Genomic DNA, 25829 nt, shown 5'->3' with positions numbered 1-25829 from the left:
ACATTGACTTAAAAATACATAAATTCAAACAAACCATTTGTAAATATCATTTTCAAATACATTAACACACGTCAAACACAGCTCACCGCAAATGCGTCTATCATCTTCGGATTTTCCCTTATGACGTCTGCTTCTAAAGGGGTCCGTAAGGGATGTTGTAGTCGTGTATCTTCGACTTGCGCATTATTTAAAACTCACTTCCGATAAAATATATCACTTGTTGTGTTTTATATTTAATAACGTTTACAATATTTGTTAAGTCTCCTTTTCAAGCGTAACTGGGTAAACGCAATAGTGCGTCAATGAAAATTGCTACGATACACCCCTACGGTTCTCAGTGAAACCAATGTAAACAATGATGGCGGGCGCGGATCCCGCAGAAGACTTGAATTGCAATGTATGCAATTTTCAAACAAATAGAAAAGCATTTTTTCACCGGCACATACAATCTGAGAGACATAAAAATATGGTATTTCTTCAAAATGAGCAGCATTCTCCGACAACAGAGGATACCGTATCTTCAGAAAAATGCCAAGAAACTTCCGCAGAACTTCTACTGTCAGAAGACGAGACTGAATTACCGTCCGATGAGTATAGGCCTAGCAATCATGAAAACAATGAAACAACCAACAGTGGACATGCTAGATCGTACACAACATCAGATTCGCAAACCCAGGGACTAGATCGTACACAACATCAGATTCGCAAACCCAGGGAGATTGGTGTCCCTTCACATCAAAGATTGAAATGTTGTGCTACATTTTTATGAGTTCCGCATCTCATCCTGTGGTAAGTTTAATTATATAAGCACATTATCCTCCTTCACATATAGACCTGCATGTACACACCTTATTTCATGGACATTTGCTTTATTTGATATGTAATAAAATTAACAAACCCAGTACTTTTTATCATCATCTTTCTCTCTCCCCCTCCCTCCCTCTCTCTCTCTCCCTCTGGTCCTACTAAATTAACAGAGAATGCTAAAGAACTCAAGAGAATCCTAGATACTTGTAACTCGTAACTCTATGATTATTTCATTTCCAATTAATAACTTTACTTTCAACGGCCAGCTCTCTCTTTCTCTCTCTCTCTCTCTCTCTCTCTCTCTCCTAAAAAAAATTGATTGGTACTGTACTGGCGTGCGACCAGTTCTCGCCGAGTACCATTTCTTGCCAGTACAATGTGACGTCATTTTTCGTCTATAATTTTATTTGTTTTGCCTCGGACTAAAATGTCGCGACGTCATTGGATGAAACGCGTCACATGGCTGCCTTACAAATTTCTTTAAAAGGCAAGCGTCAAAATTTATAGCGCAACATGGCGGACGTAACGTTATTTGAACTGATTTTCTACACAAACGTTTGTTTACATATCAAACTTTAGGTCCTCGACAAAACAAAACACTTATTAGGTTTGTTACTGACTGTTTAAAGAAATTTGTGGGGTCGGTAAAGTCCATAGAAGGCTCGGCTCCGCCTCGCCTTCTATGGACTTTACCGACCCCACAAATTTCTTTAAACAGTCAGTAACAAACCTAATAAGTAATAGTGTTGATAAAATGACGTCACAATGTACTGCAATAAATGGTACTGGGCAAGAACTGGTCGCACGCCAGTGAAGCTCTTCAGAATATAATTAAAAACATAATTACTATAGTAACAATGAGGTTCTTTTTTTTGAAAATTGAAAGGCAAATAAATTGTAAATCATTATTCAAAATGTTGTAGAGTGAAGAAATTGTCAAATTTCTGTTGTTCGTCCTGAGAGAAGCGGGTGTTCCTGATGTCCCATCTCTTCTTAAACTGAAAAACCTTCAGTTTGGGAATTTGAATTGGGAGGATATGATGACAAAGGTATCCACATAGTTTACATGTAACATTACATGAATTGGTTTATATAAAATTTATGAAATTATTAATATAATATATATATACCTTAGTAGATGAGATTCTCTTATACATAACATAATTTGTGGAATCCAACATGGCGTATATATACCTTATTATAAAAAGGTCATTTAATCTTTTTAAGGGGACAGACCAGAACAGCATTCCATTTTGGATTTTAAAACCGAAGGAATTATTAAAACTTTTCATTTCAAATCCAAAGGTGTCATCAAAAATTGTCAGGTAATGAGAACATTGATGTTAAATGCAGATATGTATACACTTAATTTTCTTCTAAACCCCTTAAAAATTACTCAAAGTTTTAGGTTTGATTTTTAATTCACTTGTAAGTTTTTTTAAACACGGACAAAGCATCAGGGGCAGCATAGATTTTTGTTTTGTGTAAAATTTACATACAAGTATAAAAAATTAAAGGATCATGGAGTCGCCCTCCACTATCCAAGGAGTACCGGTATGTAAATATTGATATGAAATACCATTAACAATAACTAATTTAAGAAGAAAATTAAGTTATATGTACAATGTAGACTGTTCTCCCCCTCCCCCTCCCACCCAATCCCCCCAAACTTTCCATTTTTTTCTACTCTGTTATTAATTTTTGTTTTGTTTTTATTACATGTTTTTTTCTTTTCTTTCTCATTTTTTCCCTACACTTCATATACTTTTTTATTTTCAACCTTGGCAATTAACCATTATTTTTCTATTTTTTTATTTTCATTTTCCTATCATAAGCTATTTGTTTTGTTTATTTTTTTGCACTGTACCTCCTTCCAATGCTATTTATAATATTAATCTATTATACAAAATTCCATTGCAATATATATGTATATATATCTTATATAAAATTATATAATTACTCATATTATACCTTTACTACAGGAGAGAACATAAATAGGCATTGTGCCTGCTGTTCAATCCATTTCAATGTATTTATATACTTGAATAAAATACTTATTACATTAATGTAGACTAAGCTTACCCCCCCCCCCCCCCCCCCCCCTCCTTTCCGGTTAGGATTTTGGGAAGTTCCTCCTTTTTCTTTTTGTCAAGATTTTTTTTATGAGTTGCCCCCCCCATCCCCCCCCCCCCCCCCCCCCCCCGGCCCCCCACTTTCAATCACTTTCAAAAACATTGCTACCGTGCCTGCTAACTGAAACTCATACTCATAAACAATGACATGAAGTATCATTTAACATGTATATTATAGGAAACCGAACAGTCAAACAGGTGTGATATCTCATCCTGCTGATGCAGATAAGTGGAGGAATGGCATAAACTTTCCTGTGAATGAAGATGGGATACCTCCCACAGTTACCATGCCAATCAATTTATTTTTGGATGACACTTCAACCCATAGGAGTAAAAGGTGGCTACCTCTACATTGCATCCAAATGCAACTTTCAGGTACATGTACATTTTTGTATATTTACATTTGCAAATATGCTCCCTGATAAGAAACCAACAGAATAGAAAATTAAAAACAATATAAACTATGTGATATCGCATCTCAGTGATTTGTGAACTTTTTCATTTGCTTTTTAATTAAGTAATAAAAAGCAATTTAAAGAGTTCACATGGATATGTTGTTGGTTGGTCACATGATCAAATCCTGTGACGCCCAAATTTTGCTGTTTATTACTTATATTTACCTTCAAAAAAGACAAATCATTTAGAACTGTTGAAATTACTGAGATTTTAAGTTTACAATAAGACAAGCGATAAGCGGGTTCTATGATCATTGTGACGTCATGAAAAAGTTCATACAGAATTGAACGTCTTAGCTATTCTATAGGTTCATATAAGGAAGCATATTTGCAAATGTAAATATTTATATATAATCTCTTCATGCTTGTTTTGGTATATTATTAAACACCTCATTTGTGATATTAAATATAATAGTATGAATTCTTCGGATTCTCTCAAAATGTGATGACCAAGCTATTTTGAAATAGGGAAATTATATATTTGATGAAAAGTATCTTTTGCTTTAAAATACAACTTTCAGGTTTACCACTGTGTGAAAGAATGAAACAAAGTTCTGTGTTCTTTGTTGGAGCATCAGAGAAAGTAGAAATTATGGACCTGGGCCAGTTAGTGGTTGACAACATATTGGAGTGTGAAAGGTTTGACACATTTTGTTGGGTATTATATAATTCTCTTTCTGTGGTGAAAGTTCTTTTTCAAAATTCTTAATTTTATGAGGATAAATCTGTAAACTAAGGCCAGTATCTTTTTTTTCTAAATATATAAACTGTAAAATACATGTATGATACATTAATTTTCTAGGGAAGAGGTTGAAGCCTTTGATGCAGAAATGGGACAAGAATGCACCATTAAAACATGCATTGATGTAGTTGTGGCAGATTATGCTATGATGTCTTTTTGCGCAAATCATTTAGGAGCAGCGGCAAAGAAGTATTGCCCTAGGTGTTTTGTATGTTGCATTTACTTTTACACATTTTTTTGGACAAAGCTGTCATACTCAACTTTAAAAATAATAAATATTACAATTACAAGTCTTTTCGGTATCTCATGGATAGTATGAGGATGCAGAATATAAGGATAATTATTGTGTACTAATTTTAAGACAGAAATCAGAAAATCATTAGATATGACTATCCAGAGATAATTACTAATCATTAGGTGGTAATATGCAAACATTAAACTAAGTCAGCAAGAGTTAAGATTTTAACTGATTATTTCAGGCAGATGCTGACAATTTTGACCATATTTGTCAAAAAAGAGAGCCTGATGAAACACGACGCTCATTGAATATCCTGAATATGAGAAGTTTGGAGAAGGACAAGCAAATACTTCGTTCAGAAAAGGGAATAAAAGAGCATGACAACTGCTTTTGGGATGTCATAAATCCTCACAGGTACATGGATATAAAATAATTAATATTTTCTCCAAAGTATCTGCAAAATAAGAGTTGTCCTGAATATAGTATCAAATTTGTACTTTAACTTGAGTGGATTTTCATGGAAATACTTAAATTTCTGTCTGCGGGTGTATGGAAAATAAAATAAAGTTCACTAAATCATCTATAACTTAGTTGATAATAATTAATAGTGTTGGTTATTGTTCTATAAAGAACACATATTTTTTTCAGCCATCATATTTGAATTAACCAGCATTGTTTTTCAACTATTCTATTTATAATAGTGACATTCCTGTTGGATTACTCCATTTAATTCCTTTGGGATTAGCGAAACACCTTGTCAAATATATTGTTGACAGTGTGGACAACAACACATTAAAGAAGATGTCTGCACATCTTGATGCTGTTGTTCCTGGTGGCAGATTTTTTGAATTCTTCAAATACATGCACAGTCGCCAAGGAAAAGACTTTAAGTATTATGTAAGTTGTCCTTGTTTTGTTTTGCTTTTTTTTAGGAATGGGAGGGTGGAAGGGGTTATATATTTGTCATCGTATATCAATGACAATATATCTTTGTTAAAAATAGTTTGAGAACCTGATATAAATATTTGAAGAAAAAAAACCATTCCAAAATTGTATACACTGATCGAGTTAATTTACAATCCATATTGTCTCAATTATTTTATATTTATGATTATAACAGTTGCAGATTGCACCTTTCAACATGATGTTTGCTGGAGTTCCACAGAAATATGGAAAGATGATTTCCTGCTTGTCATTGGTAAATCCAATTTATGAAAATTGATTCTTGGAATTTAATCATCCTGTGCCAATTAAGCTCTGCAAGCAAGCTATATAGTACATGTATCAGTCTGTCATATATTATCTCCCTTTAGCCATAAATGTACATGAAATTTGATTTTATGATAATGGTTTAGATTCAGCTACAACTGCATAGTGAGAGCTTTGATGAAGATGATCTGCAGTATCTACAGTCAACCATTGACAAATATCTCTCCTATATCAAAGTTCATACACCTGAACTTCAAAGGAAAGCAAAGTCACATCTCCTTCTTCACATTGTAAGAAAGACAAACTTTATTTAAAGAATATATGGAATGCTTGTGTAAATTAGAGTGTAATGCTAATGGAAGACCTGTTTAATTAGAATACATGTGTTCATAAGCTGAGAAATAAATCAGATCATATCTTAAATATACTAAATAAGCATTCTATTCATACATTGCTCTAATAATAATGATTGATGCCTATATAATTAGATTGAGACTTTCAATTACATGTATCTAAGAATATTTGATGCAATTCTCATGATTCTTACCAAATACCGATATATTAAACACATTTGTTTTTTATAGGTTGATGACATAAGAAAACATGGTCCCCCTAAATTTTACATAGAGGATGCCTTTGAAAAAAACCATGGCACCATAAGGGATCAAATCTTCCTTCAGAATCAGAAGGCACGTAGCAGGGACACTTGTATCAAGTTTACCAAGCATACAATATGCCAACATATTTTGTCTGGGGGATATTTTAAGGAGTCTGAAGAATGGTTAGTATTAGGTAGTATTTAATTTACCGTTACTCGAATATTGAAAGGACTTATGACTTAAGTTGAATGGTGTAGCAGAAATATTTTATTGCAGGAAAAATGCTTCAGAACATGCTCTGCAGTTTGGAGGCATGGCAGAGATACAGAAATTTATGGGAGAGTCAGTCACCTCAGACAAAAAGATGCCAAATGGTACAGTCCGAAAACTATGCCGCCAGTCAAATAGACACACAATGACTGAGAAAATGACTGATGAGATGCTATCCCTGCTGACCTCCGACAATCACTCTCCAGATGACAAAATTCAGAGAGGATCAGCTATCACAGCAGGTGGTGAAATGGTCAATGCTGGTGACTGGGTGGAGTATGGGACACCAGGCGAGAATGTATGTACATGTATAACATTTTAAAGTGATTGTGGAGAATGAAGTAATTAGGAGCATCCTCATTTTTAGGTCACCTGAGTCACTCAGGTGACCTATTGCTCTCTGTTTTTGTATGTCATTGTTTGTCGTATGTCGATCATCAGTCGTAAACTGAACCAATTTCAACCAAATTTGGCATATAGCATTTATGGGTGAAGGCAAGTTTAAAATGTGAAATTCATGGCTCCTGTCCCTCTGGAGCCTGAGGGGTGGGACTAACACCATTTAAAAAAAAATATATTCTTCTTAACTATTGGACATCAAGCAGTCAAACTGCTGGCATGAATGTAATAATCATTGAGCTCTCTTGCAAAATTGTGAAATTCATGGCCCCAGGTTCAGGGGTTCTGGCACTGGGGTGGGGCTCTAATGATTACATAGTGAAAATGCATTAATTCTTTGAAAATCTTCTCCTCTGCTCTTGATCTAAGTACATAATTATGATGAGTAAGAATGCCTCTTCCAAAATTGTGAATTTCATGGCCCCTCAGTCATGGGTTCTTGTGTTAGGGCGGGGCTCTAATTATTATTACATAGTGAAAATGCATTAACTTTTTGAAAATCTTCTCCTTTGCTCGTGATCATTAAGCAGATGAACTCTTACATAAGTACATTATTATGACGTGGAAGAATGTCTCTTCCAAAATTGTTAATTTCACCACCCCTGGATCAGGGGTTCTGGTGTTAGGGCAGGGCTCTAATGATTAAAAAGGATAGGGTGGCGTAATTGGAACTGAATATTTATTTTTTGTACTTAAGAGTTGTTCAGTTATGTCACTGATTCTATGCTACAATATTTTAATTATTTTTTTATAATTAAGAAATTTTATTGGATTAAACAATCCCCGAGTATTTAAAAATAATGATTTCATTATTAATCATAATGCACATGAATATACATTGCAAAAGCCACACTGCAGTTACTCAGGTGACGGATAAGGCATGTCATATGGGCCTCTTGTTTAAAAATACACAGTGGTTATTTCAATCATGATAAAAAGGGAAATGTGAACAAATTGTTATCTGTGCATTAATTAGTCATCAATGCATTCATTGTTTCCATATGTATTGCTTACTGTTTTATCAGGAGAGCTGTGGAGTTTTCAAAGAAGGCGTCATAGTTTTGCCTACCAGAGGGCCTACAAAGATGATGGCAATAATACAAAAGGCCACAGAATGTTCGACAAGTTGTAATTCACTGGGTTGTCCAAAATTACATTTGGGAAATGAGGTTGTTGCCATTCATACAAGCAAAGTCATTAAAAGACTAAATGTTATGCATGACTGCCTGGGTGCAAAATGCAGCATACGAGACACTCGTGTAACAGAGAGGGTGGAGCAGGAAGAAGTGCTGACCAAAAAAGTTCATTTGCATCATAACTATGACCATGCATACTTTTTCAAAAATTTCTACATGCTTTAATAGTGATTATTGTTAATCTATATCTCTGTCCATGTCCAACTTTTGAAATGGTTTCTGCAAAATTACATCAATGCATCTCGTTTAGTACCGTACATATAAGCAGCACTTTTGCTATGCATACCGGGTATATTGTATATTTAGTTTACTAAGTGTTATCTTTCAATATAAATATGAAGGTAATTCCAGTGGCTTTCATATATGAGTCGTTTTGTTTTTTCAAACGATGTGATAAATTTTCTTGCTAAAGTTTTGGGCATATCAACGATATTACAGTGTAATTAGATGATCATTTTAGATCACATGTATTTGAATTACCGATAAAGCATTGTACAAGACATACATTGTACATGTAGCATAGCCTGATTTTTTTTCAAAAGGAGAGGAAAACAATAAGTATGTCCAAAATCATGGGGAATTATATTTATTTGACTGAAAGGGTTGCTACATACTGCACTTATATCTATATTTTGCCAACTAGGCCCAAAATGTAAAATTTGTTTTATATAATTTGACTATGTATATAATTTATAGTTACTGCATGTAAGATTGTGTCTACCGTATATACCTAATTAAGATATTTATCTCATTTTTCTCTCCAAATTTTGCAAAAATAAAATTTTTTAACACTGTGTATATCCAACAATATGGACCAGGGTATAAATTGCCTGTTATATTTTCAATCCAAATAGATTTTTTTCTTGATTTAAAGAAAATCAACAGATCAATAGATTGACTTGTGAGATTAAAATTGCCTCATTGTGTTAAATTTGGTCTTTGAATTCTTTGGCCAGTGTGATCAAGCTGAATTAATTAATGCTCACTGTATGTTATAAATGTGCATATGTATGAATATTCTGCCTTTTTTAGTAAATTATATAGGAGTTGTTTTAATTGTCCAAATGAAAAAAAAATAATTTGACACATTTCTGAAAAGCTGGTTCTACTTTAATTTCAGATGTAAAATTAAAAACTATATTCTTCTAGGACTTGAAACATGCATGCATTTAATGCATTGCTTAGTAAGGCTTTGGCAGCCAATTGTATGAAAACTTTGTTTGTTTTCCATGGTATTTACTAGGTAACATTGCATTTATTACATCGCATCTGTTATTAAACAGTTAAACAGTTTATAAATATAATCAGATTATGATCACGCAGCTTGAACTTTTTTTTTTTTAACAATCAGCTGGATATTATTCTAAAGGTATTATTTATGATAGGCTAATACTCACATGATAAAAAGGCACATGGGTTTTGTACAATGCAAACTGCATGTTGAGCTCTGGATGTAAAGTGAAAATGAAACAGGGGTACTTTGTCATTGCATATGAAGAGCTTTTCTTTTTCCGATAACGTTTAACATGTATCTATTATTATATATTGTAAGCATTGTGGTATTTTTTATTTAAATTGTTGACTCACAATTTAAGTATTTATATATATGTATATAATTATCATCGATACCTATTGCGTGAAAATTAAAAAAAAAAGTCGGAACTTTTAGGTTTGTGGTTTCCTGTTCTTATTTCTATGTCTTGAGGATTTTCCGGTATACCAAAGAAGAAAGTTGAAAGACTGCTAAGCTCGGTTATATTTTACAATATTCTTAGGTAACTCTATTTTTATCAAACAAATGGCCCGAAATAAGCATAGAAACGAATGAATTCAATCGACGACTCTTGGGTGTACATAAACAATATTCACCACGTCACATGGCCTATATGATATATACACCAACTGTATACTTCAGTTGTATAGAATATGCTAAATGATTTTGTAGACATTACCATGTTAAACATGGTTTATTAGTCAAATTTCTAAACATTTTATTGAATGAAGGTTGAAAATAACCATGATTAATATAGGAGTTGCTCAGAGAAATTTCAGATGAAAATATTAGGAAATGCATGTAACTTTATTTGTGGTTTTGCAAATCAATTAACCTTACAATGATATAAAGTGTCATACAATGTTTAGACATGTATGATGTAGGTATTTTCATTTCCAAGGAGGGGGGAGGGGTCCGGACCCCCCTCCCCTTTAGATCCGCACATGCAGATAATTTTAATGTTATTCATATGCATGCCTTCACACATGTAAAACATATTATTAACGCACGTGTAACATATGGTTTTTAGAACTCATGTTAACCATGTGTTTATTAACATATGTGTAACATGTGGTTGAAATCTACATATGTAAAACATATGTTTCACGTACGTTTAACATATGTAAAATCTTACGTATGTTAAACGTATGTGATGTTGAACGCATGTTATCACACGTATGTTAACCATGTATTTCTCAACGTATGTGTAACGTATGGTTTGACTTCACGTGTGTGCCACGTATGTTTAACATATGTTTCACATGTGTTCAGTTCCAACATATGTGAAACGTACGTGGCACAATTAGCTGTGTATACCTTAGAACGCTATCTACCAATGCACGCTATCTACATATACCTATGCAAGCTATCTGCCAATGCATGCTCTCTACCTTTACCCATGCTCGTTATCTACATGTATCAATGCACGCTATCTCCCAATGCACGCTATCTACATGTACGTATGCACGCTTTCTACCAATGCACGCTATCTACTAATGCACGTTATCTACATGTACCAATGCACGCTATCTACCAATGCACGTTATCTACATGTACCAATGCACGCTATCTACCAATGCACGTTATCTACATGTACCTATGCACGTTATCTACATGTACCTATGCACGTTATCTACATGTACCTATGCAAGCTTTCTACCAATGCACGCTATCTACTAATGCACGTTATCTACATGTACTTATGCATGCTATTTACATATACAAATGCACGCTATCTTTTAATGCACGTTATCTACATATACCTATGCAACTATCTACTAATGAACGCTATCTACCAATGCACGCTATCTACATGTACATATGCATCCTATCTACACGTACCTATGCATGCTATCAACATGTACCTATGCATGCTATCAACATGTACCTATGCATGTTATCAACATGTACCTATGCATGCTATCTACATGTACCTATGCATGCTTTCAACATGTACCTATGCATGCTTTCAACATGTACCTATGCATGCTATCAACATGTACCTATGCATGCTTTCAACATGTACCTATGCATGCTATCAACATGTACCTATGCATGCTATCAACACGTACCTATGCATGCTATCTACCAATGCACGCTGTTATACATGTACCTACGCTAAAGACGGTTTATAGATTGGCTGTATCTGTTTATAAGACTAAAGATCTGGTATTTGTATAGGTTTTATTTTTAACCTTTTTTTGCATAAAAGCCAATAAAGTGTGCAAGGCGGTCATTTAATTTAAGTTTTGTATCGTTAACAGTGTACATACATGTATACATTTATATAAAAACACAAAGTTGATACAGAATATTTTAAGTGACAAATACCCCGTCTTATCTTATCATATCAATTCAACAATTAAAAAAAATGATGTTTTTTTATACTCTAGTAACAAAACTTGATACCTATGACTAATATTTTTACATTTATATTTGTACCCTTTAAGTTGATAATATATTGTCAGTATATATATGAAGACCTTTTATAGTATTCATTGTTGACTGATATCTTTCTAAAAGTACTTTCATTTTCATTTAAGTAACCGCCTAGTTTTGACTCTTGCATATATATTTAAAAAAGCTGTCACCATGCGACAATCTAGAACAATCCTAGTGCTCTTTAATTTTTTTTCTGGGCCGATTCTTTATATAGTCAAATGAATTCCCGGTTTGTGGATTATCTGTTCAGGTCTTTTATCAGCCCCCATCGGTACCTGAGTACGTGCGAAATCGTGCGTTTTTCCGTGATCATGGACTTTGACTTTGACACTTATGGATTGCGTAACCTGGAAAACTTAATGTTAGCGATCGGTCGTGAGAGAGTAACCCGGATGGAAATCATTTAAAATGTTTCTTCCTCTTTAATGAACTTTAAAAAATAATATTATTGTAATCACCTTTTAAATGGGAAATATACTATGTATTGGTCCCTGTAATTAAAATTAAAATACAAATTAATCAATGTCTTTAATTTTGGATGAAATTGGAACGACAAGCAATGAATTATTTCCATTCCGTGTAATGTCATATTCTTTTAAATGATTTTTTTCTGTTTATACACTCTAAGTATAACTGCCGGATTGTTGCGTGTATGGACAAAGTACCAACGTGGAACAACGTTGGCAACATGTATTACAGGTACACTACATGTAATGTACGTATTACTGGCACACTACATGTAATGTATTACAGGTACACTGCATGTAATGTATTACAGGTACACTACATGTAATAAATTGCAGGTACACTAAATGTAATGTATTACAGGTACACTAAATGTAATGTATTGCAGGTACACTACATGTAATGTATTGCAGGTACACTACATGTAATGTCACTACATGTAATGTATTACAGGTACACTACATGTAATGTATTACAGGTACACTACATGTAATGTATTACAGGTACACTACATGTAATGTATTACATGTACACTTTCTCTCTATCACTCACTATCCCTTACTTATTATCTCTGTCTTTCCGTGTCTGAAACAAACCTTCACATAACTTTAAAAAAAAAAAAAGATGTCTCCAAAACATGGCACGAGCTTTATTTGCTTAACAAACATTGAGAATTCTGGACTCTGTATCTCGCTTATAACTTGACAACCGACTTTTTAAAAAAGATTCGGCTGATGACCCAGAAATATGTTAAAATAGCATATTAACGTTAAAATTTAAATTGAAAAAACCCCGAATAAAATTACAAAAAGTTTCTATCCAAATCGCGACCATGCCAATATATGGTCCGTTTCTATCTAAATGTTATCTTTATCTTAAGGTACCTCACTACACCTTCACTTATACTTTTTAAGACACTGCGTCACAAGATGGCGATTTAAATGTTTTTTTAAAGTGTTCATATCGTTCGAGTGGTTTGTATATCGTCGTAGCTCAGTGGTTAAAGTATTGGGTTTCTGGACCACAGATCGAATCCGCCTGGAGCTTTTGTTCATGTTAACTGAACTTTGTTTTTGAAAATGCAATTTTTCATCCAAAATCGATGAAAATAGAAGAATTTTGTTGATGTTTTTACGATCTTTTGTTATCAAAACCATTGATGCCTGTGTTTAATTAGGGTCCTTTTCCATGTTTTTTTCCAGACCAAGCCGTTGATGGCGGTGTTTGGTTTAGGTGCTTTCCTTTCTGTTACATATCCAGTGTTTTGTCTTCTCACCAGCCCAGACATAAAGTAAGTGAAGTATACATTATTCAAACGTCTGAAACCCACGGTGAGTCAATGCTTACTGACCGTGGGTCAACTCATTAAACGTTTCTCCTTCTCATGAAAATTATGAGTTCCTTGTCGTTTGGCTTCTCCACACTCCTATTAAAGAACTAGCGGTTCAAAGACTTTATAACAAAAGTGTCTTTTTCTACCAACAAAACACAAATGAGTGTCGCTTTCTCATTGGTGAATTGAGAGTAATAAATATTCATGAACACGAGAAAATTCATAAGAGTTTGCCCATGGACAGTACGCACTATGTGAGACTGACCGCCGAATTTCTATGGCAGTATTGTTTTCATTTCAGTAACAATCATTGAATGTTCGTAATTGATTCAACTCTCAATAATACAGCATCGCCCTTGCTTACTTTTAAACGTAAGTACTGTTGTTGATTGCTGAACAAGGAAACCTGTTGGTGAAGGGTTTGAGGGTTTAGGTTGGTTTGAGATCATGCCCCGATCATCACTGCAAATATCAATGTTTTGAGGTGAAAGTTCACAATCTGAATTGATGAGTACGGGTGTTTCTAAGATTTTGCAGTGCGTTATGCAGTGCGTTATGTCCATTTAAGTATGGAAGGAATTAATTGGTAAAGAAATATACCGTTCAATGTGTTGTTGAGATCAACAAAAAGATATATATCTTTGTAAATTAGATATTCTAAAACATGTTTTTAATATGAACATCTACACAATTTTTTGTCGTTGATTTTTCTCCAGACTATGGAAACGACAAAAACGCCCACGATATGAAGATGTTGATATCACAAAGAGTAAAACGGTAAGCAGTGTTCTTACAAGGATCAAAGGTCAAGATTTAGTAGACATGAAAAATACACTGTGCCAAATCATCAGGGCAAAATTTGGAATTTATTGAATAAGTGATATATTCGGGGACTTTTATTTCTCACAAAAAAGCGAATTCAAGTTAGTTATCTTAAGTTATTTTTTGCCGTAAAGTTTGTCAATGTTTTGTTTTGACAGATATATACGGTGACACCTTTAGTTCAAAGAACTGGACCAGTAAGTGAAATGGAGGTTCTAGCTCATGAAGCAGTAGGACCTCGCCAATATGTGTATGGAGATGAAAGAAAGTAAACGGAATAAGGAATAATAATATTTATGGTCAATGAGAGATAACTGTGTTTGAAAATTACATTTTGTGTGATTATTGTGTTTTTTCGACTTTAATAGAATTTGATGATTTTTAAGAATTGCACTGATATATTGTTTAATAAATTTGATGTCTGAAAAAGTATGATATCAACATATATTTTGAGAAACATAACTTAGCATATATTACTCTGTTTTTAAATTCAAATTCATATGTCTTGATAATCTCCATGTGGCGATGCCGTTTTTATATCTAACGACTTTCTAAAAATATGTAAACGTAATTGTTAGTTTTAACTTCCTTAGAAAGACGTTAAAGAGCCCTGCTTGTTAATATTTAAACAGAAAACACGGTGAATTTTGTAATTTGCTGTTTGATTGGTCCAAAGACACAGATATATTTAATTAACCCCGTGTCAAAAGTTTCTGTGATTTTTATAGACATTCACTTAATTCAATAGTTCTGCATTAAGTCCATACTGTACACATTTTTCCGAGAATGAAGACACAGGAACCAGTTTTAAAATTCATGAAAACTCAAATATATTTGCGAGAATCTAATGAATAGTTGTTTTTTATTCAATTAAATTAAACTAAAATAAAATTGTTTTTAACTTCATTATTTACAAATTTATCTGTGTGAAGCCGATAAATAAATTTATTTTACATATGATGATAGTTGTTGTTTTTTTTTATTCAACTAAATTAAACTAAAATTGAATTGTTATTAACTTAATTATTTTCCTTAGGTCGCTGTAGGTTTCGACCAATCAATTATCGTAGCGTGTAGATTGATTTCATTCACGTCAGTTTCTTTAGAGCTATAAATTGCAATAAGTTTTCGTAAGAAATAGAGAGAATCATACTCGGTAGATGTAAATATTTGTTAATATATCCATCCACCAAGTATGATTTCCTCTATTTCCTAAGGAAGTTGATTGTAATAGTTCTGTACAAACTGACAGTTCTGAAATCTTTACGCCCCGTTTTATCTATTAAACCTTCAGCAATCTAATAAAAAATCACGGACTGTACGAAATATTCGTAATAATGTCATACTCGAATTCCAATTGGAGACGATTTGCCCGTTTCTTTTAGTGATGTATTGATGCACTTTAACAGTAATTTAGTTAATTTCACTTACTAGTACTTTTTACAATCAATTTATTAATTTGTTAAAAGGAATATGGGAATATAAACAATAAAATATGTTCTTTAATGGTTTTTGCGGGTTCATTCACTAAAGAATGCATTTTAATATTTAAATAATATTAACATTGTCGACGTAAAATATTAACTTTCATTTGTCAACAAATTTTAAATAAATATCAAAACAATGAAAAATGAGATTTTCATTAAGATTTAATGTAAATGTTAAAAACTCTCAAGGTAAATGATAAAAAAAAAAAAACAACATTATATAAAATAATCCATGGAAACTTGTTTACACTTAAATATAATTTATATAAGATGCAAACAATTTAAACGATTTTAAATTATAACAAAATTAGAAAACTGAGAAAACCATTATTTTAAATGGAACTACATTTATATTTCATTAAATGTCTGTATACAGGAAATGTCAGATGGAGAAATGACGCATCCTAAAACGGTGGACTGAGTTTCTCAAACACAGGTATTGTCAGACACGGACATGTTATTGTACACAGGTATTGTCAGACACGGACATGTTATTGTACACAGGTATTGTCAGACACGGACATGTTATTGTACACAGGTATTGTCAGACACGGACATGTTTTTGTACACATGTATTGTCAGACACGGACATGTTATTGTACACAGGTATTGTCAGACACGGACATGTTATTGTACACATGTATTGTCAGACACGGACATGTTATTGTACACAGGTATTGTCAGACACGGACATGTTGTTGTACACAGGTATTGTCAGACACGGACATGTTATTGTACACATGTATTGTCAGACACGGACATGTTATTGTACACAGGTATTGTCAGACACGGACATGTTATTGTACACAGGTATTGTCAAACACATACATGTTATTGTACACAGGATACGACGGACAAATGTACAAATGTTTTTTACACAGGGAATTGAACACACGTAAAAGTTTTTTGTACACAGGTAATGGCGGACACGTACAAGTTTATTGAACACTTGTAAAAGCGGACACGAACAAGTTTCTTGGACACAGGTAATGGCGGACAGGTACAGGTTTCTTAAAGACAGGTAAAATAAGACACGTGCTATTTTCTTGAACAAAATGTCTTGTTAAACACATACTAAAAACATGAGCACGTGAACATGTAAAGTCATGAGTACGTGTAGATGTAAAGACAGGCACGAACAAAACATGTTTCCATATCACATGTCATGTCAGAAACATAAACGATAGAAGTCAGATGCGCTACGAATTGTCCTCTGCTGAAGATATGGGAATGGCAAACGACGATCCAGTAATCCTGGTCTGCTTCAGCTATCAGAACGTTTGGGTCCGTCTAATACCTGAAATAAATCGAGTTTCCATTAGAGATAGTAAATAAGATATCAATATAATCAAATTTGCATTTCAGAAAATCAATGAAATATTTACTATTTATGCTCTTTTATTTACATATAAAGATTCAGTTATAATACCCATTTACATGTAAATATTCTGCATATATTTTTTACACATAAGAACCGTATTATTAAAATGTATGCGTTCCATTACTAATATAACCTTTATAACTGTTCCGAATTATTTTTAAAAAGTTCACTAACGCGCACGTATGATATTACTCAACATTACAAATTAAAATATATGACCATGACAATCATCATTTTCTTTTAAACTCATGCACAAATTTATTCAGTAAAAAAGAAACTACCTACACCTTTACAAGATACAAAGCTCCCATAATCAGGCCTTGTTTGAAATCTGTAAAGAAAAGTATCAATTGTTATGACTCCTGTGAGTTGTCTTTATGTATTCAACACTCATCTATTTTTGCATAGTTTACATGGGGTAATGTAGTGAAATAATACCATGCCTACATGAATACAAAAAGAATAGTTAGACATAACATACTTTTAAGGGAATCAACAGTGTCGTATCTGGATAGGTAACTCAATTTAATGTCGCTTCATTTATTCTTTTTTTCTGTAAAAAAAATATAAGGTATTAATACAGATATACGATATTTAAACAATTGCGAATATCTATGATATGCATTCAAATTTTCAAAGATATGGATAATAAATTAATATTGAAGGCGATACATGTAGTAGTTAAATGTATTCATGTTTATGAGTAAGCACCATCAATTATGTGTATAAAAACGGTTTATTACAAACAAATCAAAATATACAAAGGAAGGAAATCGAAAGCTAAATAGAATGAATAATGGCGTAAAAATACCAAAAAATAGTTTAAACTACCTATACATCAATGAGATTTGAAGCCTTGTTAGAAATCTGTAAAGAAAATTATCTATTATTATGCCTCCTGTGAGATTGTCTCTATGTATTCAACAATCATCCATTTTTGCATAGAATACATGGGATTATGTAGTGAAATCATACTATGCTTACATACATACAAAAATAGTATGACATGACATACTTTCAACGGAATCAACAGTGTCGATTCTGGATAGATAACATCTCCATTAAATGTCGCTTATCATATTCATTATTTATCTCCTTTTACTGTAATAAAAGTAAATTAAAAAAGTATACAGATATGCGGTATTAAAACTGCGCGAATGTTTATGATATGCATTCCAATTTTGAAAAGATATGGATAACAGTTTGTTATTGAAGGCGATACATTGACGGTTTGTTATTGTCATTTTTTTGTTTAGCAGTTAAATATACTTACGTTTCAGACTAAGCTCCGTCAGTCATGCGTATGTAAATGGATTCTTACAAACAAATCTAAATATACAAGCAAAGGAAATTTCAAGCTAACGAAGAATGAAAACTCGGGTTAAAAATAAATAATAACATAAAAATATATGCACACAAAATGCATAGTTAAAAACATGTTAATCTTACACATAATCTTAAACATATAGTATGCATAATTTAGGGATGACCAGTTTCTTAATCTTAAACATGTAAAGTGTGCATCAATACTACTGGGAACTCCACATTCGCGAGATTGAGAAGATTAGTAAAAGTATGTTATGAAATAAATATACAAATATTTTTTTTAATTTATCAAAGACGATTCAAAAGTAATAAAAATACCGTTCTTCATTAAAAATCAAACAATATTTAATTAAAATATGAGTGAAAGACATTAACAAAGAAGCAACGTTCAATCAAAAGAAGCATTAATTCATGTAGATTTGAAAAAAATTAAATTAAAATAAATAACTGCAGATTGCTGGTGACAGACACTTAAACCGCAAGGGCTTGAAATTCAAAAGCTCTAAAATTACTTTTGAACCAAATAGGTATTATTCAGAAAAAAATGTTCTTTATATTCTTTAACGACAAAATTTTAACACTTACCCATCGTGCACTTCTATTACTCCCCGTTGTTTCATACATACCAGATTTCTCCAAACAATAACGCGACAACTCGTTGTAATGCATATATACAAATTAAGTTATTTGTGGTTATTTTTTTTTACCAGATTTTTAAAAATTATTTTTGCAAAAGCTGCTTTAAACTATATCAAAGTAATGTAATGCATCATACACCCAAAAAACAATTCTACCATAGTGTCGTTGATTTACTATCACAAAAGAGTAGCCTTTATGTGCATTGATATTCACGCAAATTCCAACTATGTTCCCCATATAATGTGTGCTTTGTAATGTATTATTCTGTTTGTGTTTGTTTGTTTCTCTAGTTGTTTCTTTTGTAAAATAAAAGAAAAAAATGTGTAAATACTTACCAATGGACATATCATTGGCTTCTGATGTACTCAAATCAGGTAAGTCATAGTACAGTTTTATTTTACCCGTCAATATTTAAAAAAAATATTTTAACACGAATAAAATGTCAGAAAAAAATATATTTTTTTAAATATCCCCTTGTACGAAATCATGTTTTAAACTTTTCTTTAAAGGACGTTTGGATGAAAATTGACAGTTTTCAAAGCTTACATTTCAAAATTAAATGAAAATGTGTATGAAAATAAAAATACTTTTTTGACAGAAGTATCCAATCCAGCCAGGACGGCAGCCATAATCACATGAACCACTGACATCGTTACAGCCATCACATGTGTAACTGTTGATACATGTCTCTGAACAGTCTTGTCCAAAATATCCAACGGGGCAAACTGACATGAACCAAATGTGTTACGTACTTAGTATTGATCACTATTTACTGTTTCGTTCTTCGTACCAATAAAATACACGCATTACTTATCATTTTTTTTCTGTTATTTATCTTACATGTATCTACTCACGAGTTTTACACAAGTTCCCTTGATAGTCAGCAACACATCCTGTCAAACATGTCCCATTGATAATAGAACACTTGTTTACGTCACGACAGTGTCCACAGGTTTCTTTGCAGTCGTAGCCATATGACCCACTGTCACATGCTACGAATAAAATGGTAATTTTTATAAATGTAACGTGTTAAGAAATATTATTCATTTTAATTGTTTTGAATTCATTCATATGTAATTTGATTTAGATAGTAAATATATATTCATTTTAACAGCAACTTGATCTGAGAAATTTGATATCAATAAGACATACGCAGATTATCAGATCAATAAAGAAGGAAATTGGTCTGTCCCCTTAGACCAAGCTGGGTACATACATGTTATTATAAATTCATTACGACTTATCCATACTTATTGGGAAAAGCAATAAATTAATGCTTATCTAGCTACAACAGTAATCTATTAAGAAATTCTTTTCAAACACAATTTAAAAAAGCAAACGTCTTTTTCATTGATTTAATAAGGCAGCAGTAATGTGCATTTAGAAAATCAGCTTACACTGTAACATTATTGTGATAAAGTTTTAATTGCAATAAATACTTTTGGCTAAATGAAATGTATATCATAAAACAAAACACTTACATGTTTTACACAAGTCCCCTTGATAACCAGCATCACATCCAGTCAAACATGTTCCTGTGATAACAAAACACCGGTTTACGTCACGACAGTGTCCACAGATTTCATTGCAGTCGTAACCATACGACCCTCTGTCACACACTACAAGTTTGAAATCATTTTAATTATATGTACAAATAAGTGTATTAATAAATTAAGTTGCAAATATAGAAGTTTGTCCATTTTACATATGTGACTAACTAAATTTTGTGATCATTGACTGCAGTCTCCAAAAACGATATCACATTTTTTCACTGCTTCTTTATTTAAATTGGGAAATAAAGTAGAAAGTTATTTTATGGAATGCGTGTACTTTTTTTCCGTTCAATGCTTGCATTTAATGCATTTAGATTTTGTACATGTATTTATTTACAATTCATCATACATGTATCAGTGATTTTTTGTTTATTTATTGGTACATAAATAGCTCAAGAACAAATCATTCGAGTCACCGGTAATATGTGGTTGTCATTTACATTTTCTGGGTCTGCGTAACTTAAGTCGACATTTTTTTTTAATTTAAAAAGGATATAAAATTATATATAGATATATTTCAACATTGTTTAGCCATAGTGTATATATATATTTCTTAACAAACGCTACTTTCTAACGTTTCGGGTAACGGGATCTCTCTCTCTCTCTCTCTCTCTCTCTCTCTCTCTCTCTCTCTCTCTCTCTCTCTCCAATCACTTAAAGCTATGTAAAGTCCAGTATGTACCCAGTGTTTAAAACATTTCATAAAAATAATCAAAACAGTATAACCACGGATTGTGTGAACGTTAATAGTTTACAATGTTTAAGAAATCGGCGATGCAAGTTTTGTCGAAAAACAAAGAAATGGTTACGGTCTAAGAAATGAAATATTTTTGTGACTGTTTTAATAAGAATAACAGTTTTAAATCTTAGTATGTGTTATCTAATCCCGTATAAAAAATCTAGCAAGATATTGAACTTATCTGGTCAGCGATAATCTCCGTCCGTATTCATCGAAAGACATTAGGTCAATAAGCCATATATGGAAGTTGCACGCTTATTGCACGGTACGGTACGCTTTTTTGTCCGTCTGGAGGCGGGTCTTGCATAAATTATCTTGCACGCTTTTTGCACGATACGCTTCGCTTTGTGAACGGTACGGTTCGCTTTGTGAACGGTACGGTTCGTTTTGTGAACGGTACGGTACGCTTTGTGAACGGTACGTTTCGTTTTGTGAACGGTACGGTTCGTTTCTTGCACGGAACGGTACGGTTCGTTTTAGAGGTGTAGTAGCACGTTTCAGGGTCTGTACTTTAAACGGAATCAACAGTGTCGATTCTGGATAGGTAACTTCTCCATTAAATGTAGCTTATCATGTTCATCATTTTCCCCTTTTTACTGTAATAAAACTATAAGGTATTAATAAAGATGCGCAGTATTAAAACTTTGCGAATATTTATGATATGCATTCCAATTTCAAAAAGATATGGATAACAGTTTGGTATTGAAGGCGATACATTGACGGTTTGTTATTGTCATCTTTTTTTCATTAAGCAGTTAAATATACTCACGTTTCAGAGTAAGCTCCGTCAGTCATGCGTGTGTAAATGGTTTCTTACAAACAAATCTAAATATACAAAGAAGGGAAATTTCAAGCTAAAGAAGAATGAACAAGTGGGTTAAAAATACGTAATAACATAAAAATATATGCACACAATGTTTTAAAAAACAAAATGCTTAGTTCAAAACATATTAATCTTAAACATAATCTTAAACATATAGCATGCACAACTTAAGGATGACCCGTTTCTACATCTTAAACAGGTAAAGTGTGCATCAATACTACTGCAAACTCCACATTCGAACGCAAGATTGAGAAGAAAAGTAATATTTTGTTATGAAATAAATATACAAAAAATTGTTTTATTTATTAAAGACGAATTAAAAGTATTAAAAATACCGTATTCCATTAACAATTAAACAATATTTAATTAAACTATGAGTGAAAGACATTAAAAAAGAAGCAGCGTTCATTCAAATGAAACATTAATTTATGTAGATCTGAATAAAATTAAACTAAAATAAATAATTGCAGAAGACTGATGACAGACACTAAAACCGTTAGGGCTTGAAATTCAAAAGCTCTAAAATTACTTTTATACCAAAAAGGCATTATTCAGAAAAATTGTTCTTTATATACTCTAACGACAACATTTTAACACTTACCCATCATGCACTTTGTGTATTAGTCCCCGTTGTTTCATACATACCAGATTTCTCCAAACAATAACGCGACAACGCGTTGTAATGCATATACAAATCAAAGTTATTCGTGGTTATTTTTATTTACCAGATTTTTTTAAAATTGTTTTTGTAAAAGCTGTTTTAAACTATATCAAAGTAATGTAATGCATCATACACCCAAGAAACAATTCTACCATAGTGTCGTTGATTTATTATCACAAAAGAGTAGCCTTTATGTGCATTCAAGTTCATGCAAACTCCAACTTTGTTCCCCATATAATGTGTGCTTTGTCATCTGTTTATCTGTTTGTGTTTGTTTGTTTCTCTTGTTGTTTCTATTGTAAAATAAAAGGAAAAAATGTGTATATTCTTACCTATGGACATTTCATTGGCCTCTGATGTACTCAAATCAGGTAAGTTATATTACAGTTTTATTTTACCCGTCAATATTTAAAAAAGAATATTTTTAACACGAATAAAATGTCAAGAAAAATTAAATATTTATTTTCAAATATCCCCTTATACGAAATCATGTTTTAAACTTTTCTTTAAAGAACGTTTGAATGAAAATCGACAGTTTTCAAAGCTTACATTTCAAAATTAAATGAAAATGTGTATGAAAATAAAAATACTTTTTTGACAGAAGTATCCAATCCAGCCAGGACGGCAGCCATAATCACATGAACCATTGATATCGTTACAACCATTACACGTGTAACTGTTGATACATGTCTCCGAACAGTCTTGTCCAAAATATCCAACGGGGCAAACTGACATAAACCAAATGTGTTATGTACTTAGTATTGATTACTATAGACTGTTTCATTCTTCTTACAAATAAATTACACGCATTATTTATCATTTTCTCCTATGTTATGTATCTTATATGTATTTACTCACGAGTTTTACACAAGTTCCCTTGAAAGTCAGCATCACATCCTGTCAAACAAGTCCCATTGTTGATGGAACACTTGTTTACGTCACGACAGTGTCCACAGGTTTCATTGCACTCGTAACCATATGACCCTCTATCACATGCTACGAATAAAATGGTAATTTTTTATAAAGTTAATGTTTTAAGAAAGATCATTCATTTTAATTGTTTTCAATTCATTCATATATAATTTGATTTAGATAGTTAATATATATTCATTTTAACAGCAACTTGATCTGAGAAATTTGATATCATTATGACATACGCAGATTATCAGATCAATAAAGAAGGAAATTGGTCTGTCCTCTTGGACCAAGCTGGGTACATACATGTTATGATAAATTCATTACGATTTATCCATACTTATTGGGAAAAGCAATGAATTAATGCTTATCTAGCTACAACAGTAATCTATTTTTAAAGAAATTCTTCTCAAACACAAATAAAAAAAAACCAAACGTCTTCTTAATTGGTTTAATAAGGCAGCAATAATAAACACCTAAAAATTCTAATAGTGTTAATATAGAGTATCGGATTACACTGTAACAATATCAGATTTATATTAAAGTTTTGATTGCAATACATATTTTTGGTTAATTGAAATGTATATCATAAAAAAACACTTGCATGTTTTACACACGTCGCCTTGATAACCAGCATCACATCCAGTCAAACATGTTCCTGTGATAACAAAACACCGGTTTACGTCACGACAGTGTCCACAGATTTCATTGCACTCGTAACCATACGACCCTCTGTCACACACTACAAGTTTGAAATCATTTTAATTATATGTACAAATAAGTGTATTAATAAATTAAGTTGCAAATATAGAAGTTTGTCCATTTTACATATGTGACTAACTAAATTTTGTGATCATTGACTGCAGTCTCCAAAAACGATATCACATTTTTTCACTGCTTCTTTATTTAAATTGGGAAATAAAGTAGAAAGTTATTTTATGGAATGCGTGTACTTTTTTTCCGTTCAATGCTTGCATTTAATGCATTTAGATTTTGTACATGTATTTATTTACAATTCATCATACATGTATCAGTGATTTTTTGTTTATTTATTGGTACATAAATAGCTCAAGAACAAATCATTCGAGTCACCGGTAATATGTGGTTGTCATTTACATTTTCTGGGTCTGCGTAACTTAAGTCGACATTTTTTTTTAATTTAAAAAGGATATAAAATTATATATAGATATATTTCAACATTGTTTAGCCATAGTGTATATATATATTTCTTAACAAACGCTACTTTCTAACGTTTCGGGTAACGGGATCTCTCTCTCTCTCTCTCTCTCTCTCTCTCTCTCTCTCTCTCTCTCTCTCTCTCCAATCACTTAAAGCTATGTAAAGTCCAGTATGTACCCAGTGTTTAAAACATTTCATAAAAATAATCAAAACAGTATAACCACGGATTGTGTGAACGTTAATAGTTTACAATGTTTAAGAAATCGGCGATGCAAGTTTTGTCGAAAAACAAAGAAATGGTTACGGTCTAAGAAATGAAATATTTTTGTGACTGTTTTAATAAGAATAACAGTTTTAAATCTTAGTATGTGTTATCTAATCCCGTATAAAAAATCTAGCAAGATATTGAACTTATCTGGTCAGCGATAATCTCCGTCCGTATTCATCGAAAGACATTAGGTCAATAAGCCATATATGGAAGTTGCACGCTTATTGCACGGTACGGTACGCTTTTTTGTCCGTCTGGAGGCGGGTCTTGCATAAATTATCTTGCACGCTTTTTGCACGATACGCTTCGCTTTGTGAACGGTACGGTTCGCTTTGTGAACGGTACGGTTCGTTTTGTGAACGGTACGGTACGCTTTGTGAACGGTACGTTTCGTTTTGTGAACGGTACGGTTCGTTTCTTGCACGGAACGGTACGGTTCGTTTTAGAGGTGTAGTAGCACGTTTCAGGGTCTGTAC

At 32.5% G+C, this 25829-nt stretch overlaps 2 protein-coding genes and 1 long non-coding RNA gene across 7 annotated transcripts in view; 2 read left to right on the top strand and 1 right to left on the bottom strand.

Moving 5' to 3' along the window:
* LOC117687990 (uncharacterized) overlaps positions 1 to 15340 on the top strand; it is a 28837-nt gene extending 13497 nt beyond the window's left edge. Inside the window, exons 3-5 of one of the 3 annotated variants that reach the window (XM_066065768.1) lie at positions 13430 to 13518; positions 14277 to 14337; positions 14541 to 15340. In XM_066065768.1, coding sequence (XP_065921840.1) covers positions 13430 to 13518; positions 14277 to 14337; positions 14541 to 14654 — 264 coding nt within the window. In that variant the 3' untranslated portion in view covers positions 14655 to 15340. The remainder of the gene's footprint in view (positions 1 to 13429; positions 13519 to 14276; positions 14338 to 14540) is intronic. The other 2 variants (XM_066065794.1, XM_066065754.1) reach the window with 2 other exon arrangements.
* LOC117685967 (uncharacterized) lies at positions 686 to 9715 on the top strand. Of its 2 annotated transcripts, XM_034460593.2 has the most exons (13): positions 686 to 789; positions 1731 to 1856; positions 2035 to 2132; positions 3118 to 3314; positions 3916 to 4033; positions 4197 to 4344; positions 4616 to 4788; positions 5076 to 5271; positions 5495 to 5572; positions 5730 to 5873; positions 6168 to 6364; positions 6459 to 6750; positions 7877 to 9715. In XM_034460593.2, the coding sequence occupies exons 1-13, from the start codon at positions 748 to 750 to the stop codon at positions 8210 to 8212; spliced, it is 2145 nt and encodes a 714-aa protein (XP_034316484.2). In that variant the 5' UTR covers positions 686 to 747; the 3' UTR covers positions 8213 to 9715. The 2 variants fall into 2 exon arrangements, with proteins under 2 accessions (XP_034316484.2, XP_065921731.1); XM_066065659.1 differs by lacking the exons at positions 1731 to 1856; positions 2035 to 2132 and having other exon boundaries at positions 693 to 789.
* Positions 15341 to 16049: 709 nt separating the features above from the next.
* On the bottom strand, positions 16050 to 20895 carry LOC105324332 (uncharacterized). 2 transcript variants are annotated; one of them, XR_010707485.1, is made up of 7 exons: positions 20697 to 20869; positions 20070 to 20207; positions 19803 to 19940; positions 18524 to 18579; positions 17732 to 17803; positions 17536 to 17581; positions 16050 to 17166 (listed from the first exon to the last, which is right to left on the bottom strand). It is a non-coding gene; the product is annotated as an uncharacterized lncRNA (long non-coding RNA). The 2 variants fall into 2 exon arrangements; XR_010707477.1 differs by having other exon boundaries at positions 18524 to 19940; positions 20697 to 20895.
* Positions 20896 to 25829: the final 4934 nt, after the last annotated feature.

Source organism: Magallana gigas, chromosome 1, assembly GCF_963853765.1.
Source record: "Magallana gigas chromosome 1, xbMagGiga1.1, whole genome shotgun sequence".
In the NCBI taxonomy this organism is placed as follows: Eukaryota; Metazoa; Mollusca; class Bivalvia; order Ostreida; family Ostreidae; genus Magallana; species Magallana gigas.
Note: the sequence above shows the minus strand (reverse complement) of the source record. Positions and strands in the feature narration are given on the sequence as shown.